At 48.2% G+C, this 20,058-nt stretch overlaps 1 protein-coding gene across 1 annotated transcript in view; it reads left to right on the top strand.

Annotated features, from left to right (window-relative positions):
* The first annotated feature begins 11,353 nt into the window (after positions 1-11,353).
* Positions 11,354-20,058, top strand: part of ARSI (arylsulfatase family member I) — a 29,020-nt gene continuing 20,315 nt past the window's right edge. Inside the window, exon 1 of the mRNA XM_078653590.1 lies at positions 11,354-12,589. Within this exon, the coding sequence (XP_078509716.1) occupies positions 12,267-12,589 (323 nt within the window). The 5' untranslated portion in view covers positions 11,354-12,266. The remainder of the gene's footprint in view (positions 12,590-20,058) is intronic.

Here is a 20,058-nt window from a genome sequence, read left to right as displayed (position 1 = left end):
GTCCGACTCTCAGAGGCCCTCACCCGAGAGCAACACCAGGAGTGCCAAGTTCTCCTATCACAATTCGCCAGCCTGTTCTCCCTCACCCCAGGTGTCACTTCCTGGTGTACGCACGATGTGGACATGGGGGACAGCCCCCCTATCCGCCACCGGGCCTACCGCGTGCCAGATCGGGTACGGGCCTGCATCCAGGAGGAAGTAGCCAAAATGCTCACGCTCGGGGTCATCGAGCCCTCAGACAGCCTCTGGGCCAGCCCTGTAGTACTGGTCCCCAAAGCAGCTGCCCCCGGCACCACACCAGAACTCCGGTTCTGCGTCGACTACCGGGGCTTGAATGCGGTCACCAGGACAGACGCACATCCCATCCCCCGGGCAGATGAACTAATCGACCGCATGGGAGCCGCCCGCTACCTCAGTATCTTCGACCTGACGGCGGGCTACTGGCAAATCGGCCTCACACCCCGGGCACAAGAACGTTCTGCCTTTTCCACGCCCGATGGCCATTACCATTTCACAGTCATGCCCTTCGGCATGAAGAATGCCCCAGCAACATTCCAACGGCTCGTCAATCAGGTCCTGGCGGGGCTCGAAGGATTCAGCGCCGCCTACTTAGACGACATCGCTGTATACAGCAACCAGTGGTCCGAGCACCTCCACCACCTCCGAGCAGTACTGCACGCCCTTCAGCAAGCTGGCCTCACGATCAAGGCCAGAAAATGTCAAATTGGGCAAGGGTCTGTAACCTACCTCGGGCACCAGGTGGGCTAGCGCTTGCTGGCGGAGTCCCTCGAGGGACGGACAGGTCCTTTGTTCTTGGCGAACTTGTTCTTGCGTGGGCCCCCCCTCTTGAGGCCACTGGTCGAGGTTAGCGAGGTCTGGAGGTTGAGCTGGTTCGGGGGGGACGTCACGGTCGGTGTTTTCGGAGGGGGCGATCGGAGGCGGTGGCGCCGGCCATTCGAGTTCCTCTGGGCGGGTGTTGGCACGGGCGGTCATGGACCGGGTGGTGACGCACGCCCAGTCCGGGACGCCCAGCATCCCCACCCGCACAGCCGATCTCGTGGAAAGAAGGACAAGGTATGGTCCGGTCCACCTGGGCTGTTCGTTGTTCGTGCGCTGAAAATTCCGCACCAGCACCCAAGTGCCGGGTACGATGGAGTGACCTGGATCATCAGAGGCTGGCGGAGAGGAACTGTGAACCTGTTGGTGTAAAACACGCAATTTAGTTGTTAATTCACACAAATAGTCAAGCAGTACGGGGTGCTCTATTTCGCTGAGTTTCTTTGGCCTGGGCACGCCCCAGACGTTGGCTGGGCGGCCAAACACTATTTCATGGGGGCTAAGTCCTAATCTGGAATGGACGGTCATTCTGGTCGACAGGAGTGCTAGAGGCAAGGCGTCAGGCCATTTAAGACCTGTACTGGCTTGGATCTTGGCTAATTTGAGTTTTAACGTGCCATTGTAGCACTCCACTAATCCAGCTGATTGGGGGTGATTTGCAGCGTGGAATTTCTGGTGTATGCCTAGACACTCACACACTCTCCTCATCACACGTCCCACGAATTCACTTCCATTATCACTCCAAACGATTCTAGGCATACCGAATCTAGGGAAGAATTCCTTGACAAGGGCTTTGGCAGTTGACAAGGCGGTGTTGTCCTTAAGGGGGTACGCTTCCACCCACCTGGAGAAAGCGCAAACAACAACGAGCACATACTTCAGATTGTTGCACCTCTCCATGTGGATGAAATCGAGCTGCAAAACCTCGAACGGATACGTTGGAGGCGCAAAATGACCAGCTGGAGTTGGGGTTCCCCTACCGGGATTGTGCTTCAAACATACTGTTGGACAGGCCACATGAAGGGCCGCTCTCCCCCGGCCCAACCAGGCCCGAACCAGCCACGCAAGTACCACACACCACCATTGCACGTCCACCGTCCCCGCAGGGACCCCTACACTCGAACCTGTTGACCCCGTAGGCCGACCCACTACCGGCCTGCGCGCCCATCCTGGGCGCCATCTTGGACACTCCACCACGAGGCCGCCTGGCCCCCGATCGACCTCAACCCTGGGCCTGGCCAGGCCTCAGACATTCCGGCACCAACATCCACCCAGGAGGTGAGCGGGCTACTTGGTCAGTCAATGGGAGCAGGAGGTGTCGATGGCTCTCACCCGCCAAGTGCCGCTCGCCCATCGCCTCCCCGGACGCTGGCTCCACCCCCCTGCTGGGTGTCTGAACCCCCTCATCCCGGACCTCCCGACCTCCAAGTGCGAGGGTCCGGACATCAAAGCACACCAGCCCTATAACTGGGGCAGCTCCAGAGCAGGACGGGAGTTGTATCTTGGAGTCGAGAGACGCAAAGAAGAACTCATCCTTGACGGACTACTGGCGCTGCCGTAGCTCTGTCTTGTGCACCCTCGTCTTGCCTGCTGGCGCTGCCGCGGCTTTGGGAACCACCCTATCCTTCATCATCGTCGGGACCTGCTGGCGGAGCCGCGGACCGTTTGTAACCACCACCTTCATCGGGACCTGCTGGCTCTGCCGCGGACCGTCGTCTGCCTTCATCCATCTCGGGACCTGCTGGCTCCGCCGCGGCCCGTTCATCTACACCACCGAGCTCGAGGATTGAGAGCTATTTTCCATCGTTTTGGTAACAAGACTGTCCCGCTACCCTTTTCCCAAACAGAGACCAGAATAGAGGGGACCCCTGAGTCCAGACCTCCTTGTACCATTCTACCGTACTTGAAGAATTGTCTATAAAGTATCGTTGAACTTTATCATTGTGTGGTGTCCGTCTGTGGGGGGGAAGTTACTTGTCTGTACGATTCACTGGAGACGGCTCTCCCCGGAGACCTCTCCCCGTATCCTCGGCCGACCCTCCCGGTCCGTCTAACACATACCATACAGTTTCTGACCACATTCTCTGCATATTTTGGGATATTACTGTTCTGCCATACTGGGGCCAATAGTTTACAGATTCCTTTCGTACTGATGTGTGCAATTCCATGGGCCATTGTTACTACTGCAAGTACATATGCGTTAGGTAATAGCCATCGCTGGTGTTCTGACAATTCGACCCAACAACCATTCGCATCTAATCTACCCTTGTTTTCTCTCCATTCATTCACCTCTTTCTCAGTGGCCTCAGCTTGCATAGTTTTCACGCTTTCAATGGTGTCCTCACACATCCCCACATCAGTAATCCATCTAGCGGGACCTACAACATACATCCGACTCATTGTGTTCCTTGCAGTCTCTTTCGCAACCTCGTCTGCAAATGCATTCCCGCGGCCAACATCGTCTTGAATTTTTCTGTGTGCACTGCATTTTACGATTGCAACTTGTAGTGGCAACGTCAGTGACTCGAGGAGCTCATTAACTAGCTGACCATGTTGTATCTTTGCACCATGCGACGTCAGGAACCCACGTTCACGCCACAATCTCCCAAAACTGTGAGCCACGCCAAAGGCGTATTGGCTGTCAGTGTACACATTCACTCGCTTTCCTTTTGCCAACACACATGCTCTTGTAAGCGCAATTAGCTCCGCGGCTTGTGCGGAATTGTGGGAAATGCGCGCGGTCTCTATGATGGTGTGTAATGTCGTTACGGCATATGCTGCAGTCGTATCACCATTCGGCAACTTGAAACATGAACCATCACCCCAAAAAGCATCATTGCATTCAGGAAGGGGAGTGTCCTGTAAGTCTACTCTCCCTTTGGTCTCTTCTTCTGTCCTAAAACAGCAGTCATGTTTTTCAACCTCGTCTGTCTTTGCCGAGATGGGTAGTAGCGTAGCCGGGTTGAGTGTATCACACCTCTTTATGTGAATGTGACTCGCTAACAGTGTTAGTTCGTAACTGGATAGTCGAGCGCTAGTAAGATGTTGTGTCTTCGTCCTGTTTAGCAAAATGTCTACTGCGTGTGGGACCATAACGATCAGAGTATTATTCATGACTAGCCCAGCGGACTGTCGAATGCAGACAGCCGCTGCGGCGGTGGCCCTCAGACAACTTGGTAGTGCCTTAGCCACGGGATCTAGAGTTGCCGAAAAATACGCGCATGGGCGCTGTTTATCCCCAAAGTATTGTGTTAGGACTGATAATGCACAACCTTCCTTCTCATGGACATATAATGTAAAAGGCTTACTGTAGTTGGGGTTTCCCAACACAGGAGCCGAGCACAATGCATCACGCAACTCATGGAAACTTGTTTGACAATCTTCAGACCAGGGCATAGGATTGGGCGTGTCTTTACAGAGTAGTGCCAGCAAGGGTTTAGCCAGTAGTGAGAAATTTGGTATCCATTGTCTACAGTATGATGTAATGCCCAAGAAAGCCCGAACCTCTCTTTGTGTCCTTGGGGCACTCAGCTCTGCAATTGCCTGTATTCTTTCTGGTGTCAGTCTCCTTCCCTCCTTCGATAAGATGTGACCTAAGTAGGTTACTTCTTGTCGACAAAATTGCAGTTTTGAGAGAGAGACTTTGTGCTTCATGTCACATAAGTGACGCAATAATGATAATGTAGCTCGCTTGCAAATTTCTTCAGTGTCCGCAGCGATCAGCAGATCGTCGACATACTGAATCAGAGTTGACCCATCAGGCAGAACAATTGTGTCTAGTTGTGTTTTCAGGGCCTGACTGAATATTGATGGGCTTTCGCAGTAGCCTTGAGGAGCGCACTTGAAGCGGAAACTTCGTCCTCCTAAATTGAAACCAAAAATATCTCTACTCTCCTCAGCAATCGGGATGCTGAAGAAAGCGTTCTTCAGGTCAATCACTGAAAACCAAGTTGCTGAAGCTGGAACCATTGTCAATAAGGCAGTAATGTCGGGGACAACTGGAAACTGTGGAATAACCACCTTATTTACTTCTCTGAGGTCAATGACAAACCTGTACACAGGGGGCTGTGAAGGATCGGTTCGCTTTAAGACAGGCAAAACTGGACTGTTACAAACGTTGCCTGTTGTTTCTTCGATGACATCTTTCTCGATCAGATCATAAATAATCGTCAACAACGCCTTTTCGCATTCACTAGATATTTTGTATTGGGGAATACGTGGCAACCTAACGTTGGCTTTCAATGTTATGACATACGGTGCAATCTCCAAACGGCCTACATCATTGGAACCATTAGCCCAGAGTATATCCGGAAGAGATGACAATTCAGTTGGAATATTTTCCTTTGACAAATACATTTGAGAAATGACTTTCTTACCTAAGGTAAGTTGTACTCCCAAGGGAGAACAGTACAAAGTTGCATATAACCTCTTCAGTAAATCCAAACCTAACAAATTTTCACCGCAACCTGTTGTAAGGATGAGGGGTGCTTCTAATTCGCAAGGACCAACAGAAAGGGACATGGGACTAGAGATCGGGTTTCTAACAGGGGCGCCAGAGAAACCTACTGAAACATTCGTTTCGCCAGACAAAGGTGCGCCAGGAAGTTTCGAGTGCATAATAGAGCTTTTTGTAGCACCAGTATCCAGCAGAAATGGCTCTGACACTCCTGAAGTAATCACCTCGACATAAGGTCCATTCTGATCTACTGGAACTGAAACGACTCCCTCTCTTTGTCCATGGCTGTCCTAGCAATTATTGTCCTCATTCTCGTTTTCGGTGTAATAGTCGTCAGCATAGTACTGGGCTGACCTAGACGATGCATTATTCTGTTGGTCAAAGCTGTTCAAGGAATTCTGAGGCGGAAAAGAAGTTGGATTCTGGGGGAAATTTCCACGGCCCCTACCCCTAGGAGCATGTTGAACACCTCTACCCCTTATACCTGAAACACCGTTTAAACGTCGCGCAAGAGCCGGACAATTACCTTTAAAGTGGCCCTCTTCCTTGCAATATGCGCATTGATTCGGGCCATACGGAATACGCTGATGGGAAAACTCGTTTCCTTGCGCGTTTCTCGAATACTGCTGTCGTTGTTGATAATTAGGCTGACTAGCCGTATGAGGCGGATAGGCCTGCTGGAGAAGAACTTTAGTTTTTAAATCTTTCGTTTTTTTGTCTATTTTATCTAGCTCGTCTTTGCGCCTATTTTCATAGTACTGGGCTGTAGCTAAAATCTGTGCTGACGTAGAGACAGCCCAAGCACTCTCTGAATCTTTCAGCTTATTACACAGTTCAGGAAGCAGATTATGTACAAATTTGTCTACAAACAGTCTTTGACCACCCTCGGTAGCCATATCCTGACCACTATGATCTGTGAAAGTCTCCTCAAATCTCGTGAAAAAGTCAGACACATTCTCATCTTTCTTCTGCTTGCACGCAGACAGCTTGTCCCAATTTACGCGTAATTCAGGCATTAACGTTTTCATGTACGCGATAATCCTACCAGGAAGTTCGGCTATCAACGGCTCAGGTTTAGAACCACCGATTTGTCTAGCATCTATACCTGCAATATTAGCCCATGAGTCACCTAGTTCTTGATCATGATCCGTATGACGAATTTTACTCCATAAAGGATGTGGAACAACATTCCCAAACAACATGTCTACATCCGCTAAATTCATTATACATGAGCTGGCAGTCTGCGATAACTCCTTATAATACCCAGTCGGGTTTTTACGGGGATCGGGTAATGTCTGCTTGAGTGCTAAAACTTCGGATCTTTTCCAGGGGACATGTACCCACACACGCTGGAAATGTGGCAGAATTGGTGAATTTACATTCGCATCACCTTCCCTCCAAACCGGAGGAACCTCTCTCATGGGGTACTGTCTTGCTTTTTTCCTACCTGATACGTCGTCTTCGTACAATGATCTAGAAGTATTTCCCTTACTCCTATAAGAAAACAATAAATCTATCGCTTTCTCAACATCGGCACCTATAATCATACCTTCATGGAACTTAAAACGCGTACGCCATAGTTTGTTCATTTTGCGTTTGGGATCATTTGTCTCCAAATCTTCACACAGATATACACACATCTCTTCCAATACGTATCTCTGAGTGGGTGCATCCCATTGACGGAAAACTTCCATAACAGACTGAACATCATATCTAACAGTGTCCGTAATCCATTGGCGTGCTAGCTCATTTAGCACTTCTCTTTCCTCGTAATCAGGCAGCTGACTACGTAACTGTCTACGTTCCGTTTTAGCGGTCGTTCTAGGCGACCCAAAGGAAGGTGAAAACAGACCAGTGACAGTACTTGCCATTCTCTGACTAATAGAAGGAGAAGCTTGCGGAGGTGCAGATGCGTCAGAAAAGACAGGCTGATGCAAAGAAGAAGTCGAAGCAATAGCAGAGGAAGTTGAAGCAGTGGCAGATGTAGTATCATAGGGAACAGTTGGAGCGGTAGGCAAAGTCGTAGAAGTAGATGGAGTATGTAGCAGAGGCGGCGGCCCTTGAGAAGGCTGCGCCGGAGAAGTAGGAACCAGCTGAAGAGCAGCTGGCGTTTGTGCAAGAGCTGTGTTTCGTGCGCCGGGGCGCGGTATAATAAAACGCTTTGGGGTTGCGGTAGCGTCTATTTTATCTAGCTCGTCTTTGCGCCTATTTTCATAGTACTGGGCTGTAGCTAAAATCTGTGCTGACGTAGAGACAGCCCAAGCACTCTCTGAATCTTTCAGCTTATTACACAGTTCAGGAAGCAGATTATGTACAAATTTGTCTACAAACAGTCTTTGACCACCCTCGGTAGCCATATCCTGACCACTATGATCTGTGAAAGTCTCCTCAAATCTCGTGAAAAAGTGAGACACATTCTCATCTTTCTTCTGCTTGCACGCAGACAGCTTGTCCCAATTTACGCGTAATTCAGGCATTAACGTTTTCATGTACGCGATAATCCTACCAGGAAGTTCGGCTATCAACGGCTCAGGTTTAGAACCACCGATTTGTCTAGCATCTATACCTGCAATATTAGCCCATGAGTCACCTAGTTCTTGATCATGATCCGTATGACGAATTTTACTCCATAAAGGATGTGGAACAACATTCCCAAACAACATGTCTACATCCGCTAAATTCATTATACATGAGCTGGCAGTCTGCGATAACTCCTTATAATACCCAGTCGGGTTTTTACGGGGATCGGGTAATGTCTGCTTGAGTGCTAAAACTTCGGATCTTTTCCAGGGGACATGTACCCACACACGCTGGAAATGTGGCAGAATTGGTGAATTTACATTCGCATCACCTTCCCTCCAAACCGGAGGAACCTCTCTCATGGGGTACTGTCTTGCTTTTTTCCTACCTGATACGTCGTCTTCGTACAATGATCTAGAAGTATTTCCCTTACTCCTATAAGAAAACAATAAATCTATCGCTTTCTCAACATCGGCACCTATAATCATACCTTCATGGAACTTAAAACGCGTACGCCATAGTTCGTTCATTTTGCGTTTGGGATCATTTGTCTCCAAATCTTCACACAAATATACACACATCTCTTCCAATATGTATCTCTGAGTGGGTGCATCCCATTGACGGAAAACTTCCATAACAGACTGAACATCATATCTAACAGTGTCCGTAATCCATTGGCGTGCTAGCTCATTTAGCACTTCTCTTTCCTCGTTATCAGGCAGCTGACTACGTAACTGTCTACGTTCCGTTTTAGCGGTCGTTCTAGGCGACCCAAAGGAAGGTGAAAACAGACCAGTGACAGTACTTGCCATTCTCTGACTAATAGAAGGAGAAGCTTGCGGAGGTGCAGATGCGTCAGAAAAGACAGGCTGATGCAAAGAAGAAGTCGAAGCAATAGCAGAGGAAGTTGAAGCAGTGGCAGATGTAGTATCATAGGGAACAGTTGGAGCGGTAGGCAAAGTCGTAGAAGTAGATGGAGTATGTAGCAGAGGCGGCGGCCCTTGAGAAGGCTGCGCCGGAGAAGTAGGAACCAGCTGAAGAGTAGCTGGCGTTTGTGCAAGAGCTGTGTTTCGTGCGCCGGGGCGCGGTATAATAAAACGCTTTGGGGTTGCGGTAGCGTCTAACGCATACGGTGGCGGTGAGCTTAATAAGTGGGACATTAATGGATCTTTCTCGGATGTTTCCTCTTGACCTTGTCCCTTATGGGGTAACATTGGGTAGCATTTATCTACTGCTAGTTTCTTGCTCCTAAGCATTTGTTCGCTCTCTTGCTCTTCCTCGTTATCCCTGTATGCGACGGCAGCTTGCACCATCGACATACCTCTTTTATTCCTTTTTGCTAATTTTATTTCTTTCTGTTTGGCTTCTTTGCGCCACAAGCGAAAAGAGTCAAACATCGCCGGCCGGGCTTTTTTCTTGAACAATTTGACCTCGAGGTTATCTAATATTTCTGAGTCAAAACTACCATATTGGGGCCATTTTAAAACACCATCCTTGCGGGTGTATTTTATCCACACTTCATTATATGTTATAGGACCTACGCCGTGTTTTATATATAACTCATATGTTGGAGTTCCGATCGGAGGAACCGGACAAGAATCCTCTAATCGGGAGTCCTTACTACAACCAAGACAAAACAAGTTTCCAAATCTGCTAAAACAAGGCATCTTTGCTCACTAGTTTAGCTTCAAACTTCAAAGGATTATCAATTACGATATTTCTCGTGAATACACGAGTCCTTCGGCTTTGGGGCTTGCAAGTACCAAATCAAAACGTATCTCAAGGATACCAAAAACTAAGGATCAAACTAAGGACTTGGAGACGCTCCACTTATACTTAACTGAAGTATTTGAAGATCGTTGACGTCACTAGAAGACTCGTCTATCGTTTCGCTCTACCAAGGATCACTGGGTCCAAAACAGGGCGATAGTCAGGGCAGCAGTCCCTCGTAGCCGTCGGGACGCGGGGAACCTCGCAGCAAAGACCTTCGGAACCACGTCGACATACAGGGGTCGCTGAAGTGGCTGGCCGTCCTCTGGAATTTTCACACGAAGCTCCTCACGAACATCTGGCTTGGACCGTCGCCGCTTGATACCGCCCCGAGTTGGGCGCCAACTGAGGTAACGGGTTTTTAGGAACCCGGTGGTGCCAGGGGATAACACCCGAAGACCTCTGAGTTCTCCCTGTTCCGGACCACAGAAACACGGAGTCTTCTAGCTGAAGTCAGAGATCGAGTTTTATTGGCAGCTACCAAGTAACATGTGTCCTAGAAACACGACAACCCGGGGCGTGTATTTCTCAGGAGACTGTTCGTTTTTACAGAACCAGCTTTCTCCTTATATACAGAAATAATAGCTGCAGGCATGAATTCCTAAGTTTACGGTATGGTTATACACATATTTCTACAATAATACAAAGAGCGAAGTCATGTAGGCCAACCCATATTTTAGACGTCCAGTTCGTGATAGATTACCCGGCCAGGCCCGGAACTCCCATCAGATATCGATGAAACCTCAATAAAGCAGGGCACCTCCTAGTCATAAAACTGGCCATAAACAAGGAACATGGACAGGAGTGTGTGTGATGAAAACATGTTCTGTACGTAGTGAATGGTTTGTGGCATGTTATGTATTGATGCTATCTTATACGGCCACTGGGTGAGGAGCTGCCCAAACAGGTTTGGCTGGAGGCAATGGAGTCAGTTGGGACAGGTCAGGGGGGAGTCAGAGAAGGTGGACGTGTCCTTTTAGATCAAGCTCGACCTTACTCAATTGACTTATCATGAGGGCAAGACGCAAGATGGATGCCGTTTTACAAAATGGAGTCTAAGGGGTCGGAACGGAAACTATGGTTTAGGGGTGTTGGCATCCCTCAATCATGACGCAAATGCATAGGGATGATGTCCTAATCATTATCGGTCCGTCGACACCAAATTCGTCCTGGTACATTGATATTTTGTGGCACGGGTATTGGATCTCGATACCGGGATAACAGCAGGGTTCAGAATTTCAGAACCACACTATAATGAGCTCTATCAGAGTGCAAAAGTAGTTACTTCCATTACAGTTTGCATCACAATGCTTTTCTATGGCAATAAGTGGTAAAAGGTAGTTCTCTCTTATTACAAACCTGATTTATAGGTGGCATTTTGATGGACAGTGAGCGGTTCTCTGATAACTTCAACCACGATTTCCAAGTGAGAATGTGGTCAAAGGTGGCTGAGTTGCTGAATTCCTCGTATGTGGAGAAAGCTGTTTTTCTGCTTTTAGAAGTGGTTTCACGCCCGAGTGCTTGGAGTACATTGAAGAACTAATCCGCCAGCCAAAGCGGGACATTGTGAGGGTGAGGGGTGCACATTTTCAGAAGCAACCCCTCCTTTCACACCACAGAACATCAGCCATAGATAGACTGGGTTCACGAATCTCTAATAACACGAGGCCCGCTAGGACCTCGCAGGAGGAGCTGACAAAGTTTTGCAAGCCCTGGGAGGGGTTCCCGGCTCGCAATAAAGCGGGCTGCATTTTAGGGGCAGATGTTGCAGCCTGCACCCAGGACCTCCCCCGCCTCCTTGTATTCTCTCGTTTCCCCCTCTGACAGCTGGCTCTGGACAAAGACCAGCAGACGCCCCCCTCTGCTCCTCAGGGCCGCCTCCTTCCAGGATCACTGCCTGCAGACTGCAGGGGCGATGAAAAGACATGAACAAGTTACTTTTCGCCCTCGAAGCTGCAGTGTAGATAGATGCTGCCCTGCTGCGGGAGAGCTGGTGGTGTCCAGGGTTCGAGGATGGCTCGAGGCTCCGGGGAGGCCGTGGGCTCGGCCACAAGTGCGTCCTGAGCGGCGCGCAGAGAAAGTGACAACTGGGACGCGGGGGAGGGACGTTTCCGACCAGGCTTAAGGCGCCGGTATGGGTGAGAGGTGTTTGGAAAGAGGGATCCAGTGACCCCTGACACTGGACGGAGGCACGTGCGTGACCCCGAGGCAGGGACCAGCTTCGAAGGGGGCAGCATCCCTGGACTCTCCGGCACGGATGGATATTCGACTTGAAAGATGCTGGACCTAGTAACAGCCTTCAAACGCTGATTTTTTAATACACACTTTAGTGTATTAAGTTCCACAACACTGTTGCTCTGTATTGTAGAATGCTTTTAATGAAGTTTATAAGGAAAGAATGAAGCACTGATGATTCCAACCTGTGAACTTGACGTTGCACCCTGATTTCCGCAGCAGGTGCTTTAACCCTCTGTGCTACTGACACTAAATGCCATATCTACAGGTACCCCAGGACACTAACCCTACAACAGATGCAAGCTGCAAGTATTGTTAATGCCACGCCCGAGAGAACATTAAACCAAGACCACTGGGCGGCCTGTCTTCTAATCCACTAATTCCTCCACGAGCCTCTGGGCGAGAGATTCTCCCGCCCCCGGAGGTGCCCAGCCCCCAGCTGCCCACCATGGCCGTCTATGCTCTCACCGGCTTCTCCCTGGCCAGCCTCCTGAGCTTTGGCTACGTGTCCTGGGACTGGGTGAAGCCTAACCTGCTGGGGGACAGCGCGGCCGAGTACCTGGAGAAGCCCCCCAGCCCATTGGCCCAGGCACGGCCCCCTCACATCATCTTCATCCTGACCGATGACCAGGGCTTCCACGACGTGGGCTACCACGGCTCGGACATCCAGACGCCCACCATAGACCGACTGGCGGCCGAGGGGGTCAAGCTGGAGAACTACTACATCCAGCCCATCTGCACCCCGTCCAGGAGCCAGCTCATCACGGGCAGGTGAGGCCGGGGAGGGCCCTCCCGGGGTGGGAGGGGAAGCCGAGACCCATGCAAGGAGCAAAGACCCCTTAGTGCGCGAGGCTGGGACCCCGGGGCCTGGGCAGGAGAGGCAGGGACTGCCCCTGTGAGGGAGACAGGAGAGTCTGAGGCGGCTGGATACTGGCAGGGGAGGCAGTGACCTCTCGGGTCAGAAGAAGAGGCAACGACCCGTGTGGGTGGGAACGAGAGGCAGAGACCCCTTAGGCGTGGTCATCAGAGACAGAGGCTTTTAGTTAGGGGAAGGACTCAGGGAAGGAAGGGGCCACTCGGTGTGATGAAAGAGGCAGGGATCTCAGTATTATAGCGTGTGGGGGGGGGGGGGCAGAGAGCCCTGGACACTGGCAGGAAAGGCTGGGCTAGCCGGGTGAGAAGAGGCAGAGAGAGACATGTGTGTAACTAGGAGCACCAAGGACCCATGGCTGACAATTAGAGGCAAACACATGCATGGGTGTGGGCAGGAGAAGAAAAGACCCCGGGTGCGAGAAGGAAAGGAAAACATGCCTGGGTGTCGGTCGGCTGAAGTCTATAAGACACCTACGTATGAACTAGAGAGGCAGAGGAAATATCTGGAAGACGCCACTACCCCCAATGTTGCCAAAGTACAGGATGGATCCGCTATTTGTTTTAAATTATTAATTCTGCTTTTACCTTCTTCGGCCATAGTCCACAGACATGAGTTTTTCTCCTACCACTCTACTTTCTCAACAACGCACGGTAGTTAACCTCTCCTATGTGCCTACTTTTGCACTAGAAAACGTAGCTCCAGCTGCTACTCTCTCTCTCTCTCGCCATCTCTCTCTGTCTCTTTCTGCCTCCCCCTCTCTCTCTTTGTCTCTCTCTTCTCTGTCTCTCTCGTTCTCCCCGTCTCTCTCTCCTCTTACATGCTACCTTTACCTCTCCACTCTTTACTGCGCTTCACATCAGTCCCTCGCCCTCGCCCTCTCACCCGAACCTCTGCTCTGATGCACCCCAATAAACCTCCCCTATCCAGGCTAGAAAGTAACAGTTGTCATAGTCTGCAAAAGGAGGATCCCTGCGAGATTTTTGTGCAAATATGATTTTTGGACCGCCAGGGAAAGCATGATTTTGCCTTTTGAGTGCGCCCTTTCCCACAGCAGCACAATAGCGCACTTTTTTTTAAAACGATTTGCTGCAATTTAGTAGACTCTTGTGGCGAGCTGGGATCCTGAATCGGCAGCTGCCTACAATGGCCTTAATGCCACTCTGTCCTGCCCACTCTGCCCTGTGACACGTAGCTGTACCCACAAATGCAGCGCACCCCACTCCTAGCCTGTGGCATCCGTGCTAGTCCAGACAACTTTCCCAATCCACCTCCACTCCGGTCCGTGTCACTCCTGGGTGTTGTATTTCTGTAACACTCCCCCCCCCCCTCACCCCCCCTAGAAATGGTGTAAGTGCACTCAAAATGCTGACCAGCAGCATCCATTGCTGTTGCAATATTAAATTCTATGCACAATTCTGCCAAAGTACCTCAGTCCTCATAGGTAGCACTCATGCAAATCTAGACGAGACTCACACACAGCTCTGTTAATGCACCTCAGCTCCGAACTGACGTAATCCATGCCACGCCACGCCAATGCAGAATAGTATACAGCTCCGGCAAAGCATCTCAACCCTGCGCTGACGGACTACACTCTGCGCCATTACCGCATAATACGCAGCTCCAGAAGTGCATCTGAACTCCGATGACGTAATCCATGCTGCGTTATTACCGAATAATACGCAATTGCGTCAATGCATCTCAGCTCCGAACTGACGTACTCCATGTTATAGAATAGCTAAATTCCATGCACAGCTCTACCAATATAAATCAATTCAGTAACTGTTTACAATACTGTACACATGTGACAAATGACTCCTGGCAGTGGGCTGAAGTCAGGGAGACGGACCCTTGAGTGCCAGGGTGCGGCTAGGAAAGGTAGAGACGGTGAGGCAGAGTACCGAGTGTGAGCCACCAGTGGAAAGGTTTTTCATTGTGTCAGCAGGAAAAGATGGCTCGCCGGCATTAGGGGGAGGGGGCAGTGAAGCCTATATGTTGTAAACTATGGTGCCGGTTATTGAGGGCTTTAAGTGGGCCGGGTCCTCGTAAAAAGCAGGTGCTGAGACGGGTCCCTATCGGGCTCTCTATTTTTGCCCTCACCCTCGATTATAAAAATACATTTTTATTCTGCAGCAGTGCCACCCTTCACTGCCCTTTAAGTAACTTCAAAGAGACTCGTTATAGTTCTTTCTGTCTCATAATTTCAGAATTGAAGCATGTTCTATATTCTATACAACAAAGCTATACGTGTTGGTTATTTATTTTATGTAACTAACAACTATTGACAAAGCCAATCGTTCTGGCTTGTTGCAGGTGTAGTGTTACTTGTTGTATTATGTATCTGGACGCAGTGACAGAAGCAGCAAAATACCTTTAAGGTGGCACACTATGCTAAACACAGATTTTAAGTTTACGTGTTTTTAAGCCACGCCTTTATTACAGGGGCCACGCCCCTTTAAGAGACTCTCCAGATTTTTCATCCCACTTAAAGCCCTGGGGCCTGAGCTGAGGAGAGGCAGGAGCTCCCGTAGAGGCCCCAGTTTATGAGTTTGATAACGCTTTACCCCTTCTGCACACAAAGGGTGATATCGCGTAATTGTGTTGAGTGACAGAAGGGAGCTTTTGATGACAGAGAGGGAGGGATATCAACATTTGTGCCTGGGAGCCGAATCTGGTGTTTACCTACAGGCGTTCCTCGTCATGTGTTACAAGATCAGCCATTTCTGCTGTTTCACTCACAGCGCTTTGCATAATGGACTTTTTAAACACACACGGGTAGGGCTACACGTGAAACTACACGTTTCAAAATGCAAAGTACTGACGGCTAGAAAGAAATCCTTTGTTGTGTTGAACATGACATTGTGCCACCTGGTAGCCATGCACAGAAGTCTGTACATGCCTTACACATGGAAGGAAAAAAGAAGCGCTGCGAAGCCTCAGCTTCTTTGGACCTGAGGCAGTTACAGAGTAATGCAGAGCCAGGTACACATACACCACTGTTTCTTAAGAGGTGCTCAGGAACCCACACTGATGTCAGACCTCGCCATCCGCTGGCCCCAGCGCCGGTGCACTGTACTCAGTCTGGAGAGGGCGCTGACCTTCGTTCCAATAGGCCCTATCTCTGGATAAAGTGCACTGCTCTGATGACTCAGCGCGTTTCATATCGTGACCATGCGCTTTTGGCCTGGGCAGCCAGTACAAAAGTTACTTTTCAGTCAGAGCACAGCTTGTTATTGAACTGATCGGTCAACACAAGTGGCATTTTGCACTGATTGGGCACTGCTTAGTTAGTCAGTGCAAATGTGGAGACAGGGTTGCCTGTTCACTAGTGCAAAACAGCGGCCTTATTGGGAACTGAGAAGCCAACCAACCCTGTACGTCATGGACACTTTGGTACTTGGAGAAGGTGAGGGTGAAAGAGACAATGTGCAGGGCCTTATCTTTGGACAGAAAGCAACACATATCACAATAGCAAATACCGGAAAGGTGCATGGGCAGGGCTACTTCTAAGGGCTAATGGGTGAAACAGAGAAACAACGAAAGTAACAACGAAGGAAAGAAATTAAGGCAAACAAAAGAAGAACTTGAGATGACAGAGAGGAAAGAGAGGAAGTGAAAGAAGGGAAGTAAACAGATATCTTTAGTGGGGCCATAAGCCCCGTAGGTTTCTCAGGGGAGGTGGAGCCTGGTGGGTGGAGAGAGTGTTTGCATTGGGCGTGTAGTTGTAATTAAACCCTGGCTGCCTTGCTGCGGACTATGAGCTAATTACATGACGTCTGCCAGCTCTGATGTCCTCTCCAGGGTTCACCTCGTGGAGAACAGCTGGTTTTGGCTGGTTTTTAGTCAGGTACAGACGACAAAGGACACCCTGAAAACAAAGCCCCTCCAGAACTCGTAGGCCAGTTCTGAAGCTGCGCCCTCATGCTGAGCCTCTTGATGCTGGCGGCTTATTGACAGCATTTGTAAAGTTCCCCCCTCCCAACAATCCCTCCAGGCCTCTTGATGCAGCCGGGACAATGGCCTAACAAAATGGCTGGGCCATTGGCTTTTGACTGAGTGATGTTTATGAAGTTTAGGAGGTAGACTGCTCACCTCCAAGAGATGCGAGTTCCACAATGTTGGACCCTTTATAGAGAAGAAGTGTCTCCTCACCTTACTCTCCTATGAGGAGAGATTGTATCCAGAGACGTGTATCATCTTGTTTAAACTCCACAAGTCTTTCTGTGAAACCTGTGGGTTGATTGCAGCATTCGAACGCTGTGGCTTATGATGGAAGATATTTGAAAACCAAACATAGGATCAGAGACTGCTACCAATGTTTAGGTGCATTTTTATTTGTAGCGTTAGTTTCCGTTACATTTATTCGTTATTGTTTTATTTGCCTGGTATCTTTTATGTATTACTACATATATTGTTGCTGTATTTGAAATTATTGTGCACGATGACCCACGGCTTAGAATCAAAGCAAAAGTAAATACCCTGCCTGGGAAGTGGTTCCTGAGAATTCTTGGGCCTTAGTCCCTATTTCAGGGCTCTTTGTTCCTAGATTTAGTGTCCAGATTCAGTGGTAGGTTCAAGCCACTCACATTTCCTATCAGAGCATCTGACTACTACTTTCGGATTGTTCTTTTTAGCTTGTAAGCCAGGGAGACTAACACACTCTATTTTGCCAGCTTTGCAGATGTGTTGTTGGTTCATGACACTGCATATTTTGTGGTGTGGGTGTCTATGTGTTGATGAGATAATACCCTCCCACCAAAAGATCAGAATAGGCCTATCCTTCACCACGTTGAAGTGAGTGAGTGTTCTCACACCACTGCCAGGGAAGGAAGCAGGGTTCCTGGTAAGAAGTTCCCACATGTGGTCACTGGTCACACTGAACCTAGAAGTTCTAGGGGTATATTTAGGCTTTCCTGTTTTCAGTTTCTATTTTTGGAAAATTCTGGTTGGGTTTTTTCAGTGTTTTCAATACCTTAACAAAACAGTGGTTTTCAGTGCTTGCACATTTGTGCTATTAACACCTTGCGTGCAGTGCTAATTCTCCTGCTGTGTGGGCTAATTAGTGAGTGGGCGGGATTCGGACGGCCTCCGGCCATCCTCCACACATGCCTACCGTCACGTGGCTAGCTGTCCGCAGCAGAAATGGTGTTTTTCCAGTGTTTATGGGAAGTTATGCTTTTATTATTGCTTGCTTTCTGCACTGATAGTGCATGTGTATAGAACATGTGTCTACAGGGTACATAAGGTCCAAATACATTTTTACAAGTCAAATTATTATAGTGCACCAAGCAATCCTTCTTTAGTGAGTCTTTGGTCATGTGAGCTCGCTCTTTCCTTCGCAAAACATCCATTACACATTCAGTTGCTAAGGCTTCTGTGTGACGTAGTCTCACTCATTTGAGTTTAATAAAAATGTTCTCTTTATATTCCAGCTTCTGTGGTCAGATTCTTCTTTTGTATTAGTGAGACACCTGAGAATGAAGATTTGAGTTTCTTCACAGTAAGCAAAAATGTGGAACTCTTTGCAGCAGCATTCCAAGTGACACTGCGCTCCATAATTTCCAAACATCTGGTGTCATGTTTTCACCTCTATCCCAGATGCTTGGTGACAGCACTCTTTTCACATATACCTGTCACTACACCTTGCATTGAATGTTTAAAGCCTGGGGTGTTTGGCAATTCACCTACTATTACTACTGAATTGATAGAAAAGGGGACTGATGTATTACAGGGTTTCTCCCATTCTCTGTGGGTAAATGTGATGGTACATACTGGGAAAGATTCTTATGAAACCAGCCATTTTACCTACCAGTGAAAGAATCAAACTTAGAAAAAATATTAAATATGACTTTTATATTTCCTGATTCTCTACAGTTTATAACATAATTAAATAAGACCTGGAACATGCTTCTAAATCCTACATCTTTAGACCAAAGACCACAAAACTGAAAAAAGCAAAAGGAAGAAGAAACAATATTTTACTGACATCCCTAAACAACAAAACTCAAGCAAAATAATGTTAACCCTGTCTTTCTTGCTGCTGCCTTGTATAACAAAGTTACACTGTATTGGCCCCTTCAGGAAGAAATAAAAATGACTTTTTCTCTCATCTTTTCCTTTCTTTAAATTGCATTTCTTTTGTGGTTGCAAAGTTGTTTTTTCAGTGTTTATATGGTTACACTGGTGAGGGCTATTTTCCTTTCAGTGGGGTTTTATCAGATATTATAGGTTTAAACCTAAAACATGATAGCCTAGGTATATTTTATCTTGTGCCATTCTATTTATATTTGTAGGGCACTAACTGCTATTATTGTGGCATCGTAGATCATTGTCTATCTGGGCTCCTTTTTGTGCTGAATTAGAAGGCTATCATTCTAGATTGTGAGTTTTTTATGAGTGTCTGATCGCATGAGTATAATAGAGCACTTGTTTAATGTTGAACTGGTTTGGGGAGGTTGGTGTGAGAGTAAATTACTTTTAATCCTACACATTCTCTAGTGCCACTGTCCTGTAGTATCAAGCTCCTGGTCCAACCGTTACAGATAGCATAGAGGAGAGGCAGGAAGCCCTTCAAAGTTCTGGGTTGTTAGTTGTTGTGTCTACAAGACTGACTTTAGTTACCTTGAAAATTATTTTGTGAGCTCCATTGTGCCTGCTGGAGGCTATGCAACATTCTCCAAAGAGATATATGAAGCTCTATTGAAGACTATCATATTTGTGGGAAATATATGTTGCATTTTTGGGGGCTTTGCAGGATACGCTGAACAAATGTTTGTGGTTCTCTAGGGGTCTGTTAGGGGTTCTCTGGGGGTCTGTTTGGGGTATTCGAACAGCTGCTGGTTTACTTTGATAATATATAGGGGTAACTAATGGCATAGTGTGGCGATGCCAGGTTCTGATGGGACTATAAATTGGCATTCTTGCTCTATTTTAGAACCTCTTGAGGTTACGGGAGTGTCTGCTGGGGCTCTGAACACTCTTTGAATGTCTTTTGAGAGCAGCGTATCAGACTGTTGGAGGCCTGCAGATTCCCTTCATTAAGGCTATGTGAAGATATTTTGAGGTCAACGTTTGGATGTTTATGGCCGTTTTGGACCCAAATGACTGTCTACTGGAGTCCAGTGATGGGTTTGGTAGGGTCAAAACATAAGCACAAACAGAACCTGTTTGAAAGCGACGCACTATTCACATGCCCCCGCGGGGTGCTCTATATACCATAGTGATGCATGTTTGTTCAAAAGTTTGAAAACATATCTTAAAACAGCTTTATATCAGGTTCATACTCCATGAAATGATACAACAGAAAGGTAACAACAAGTCAAATATGAAACGTTGACTGTTTAATTGAGATTTTCTTGTGTCCTCATTT

Source organism: Lissotriton helveticus, chromosome 7 (genome assembly GCF_964261635.1).
Source record: "Lissotriton helveticus chromosome 7, aLisHel1.1, whole genome shotgun sequence".
NCBI classification, from domain to species: Eukaryota; Metazoa; Chordata; class Amphibia; order Caudata; family Salamandridae; genus Lissotriton; species Lissotriton helveticus.
Note: the sequence above shows the minus strand (reverse complement) of the source record. Positions and strands in the feature narration are given on the sequence as shown.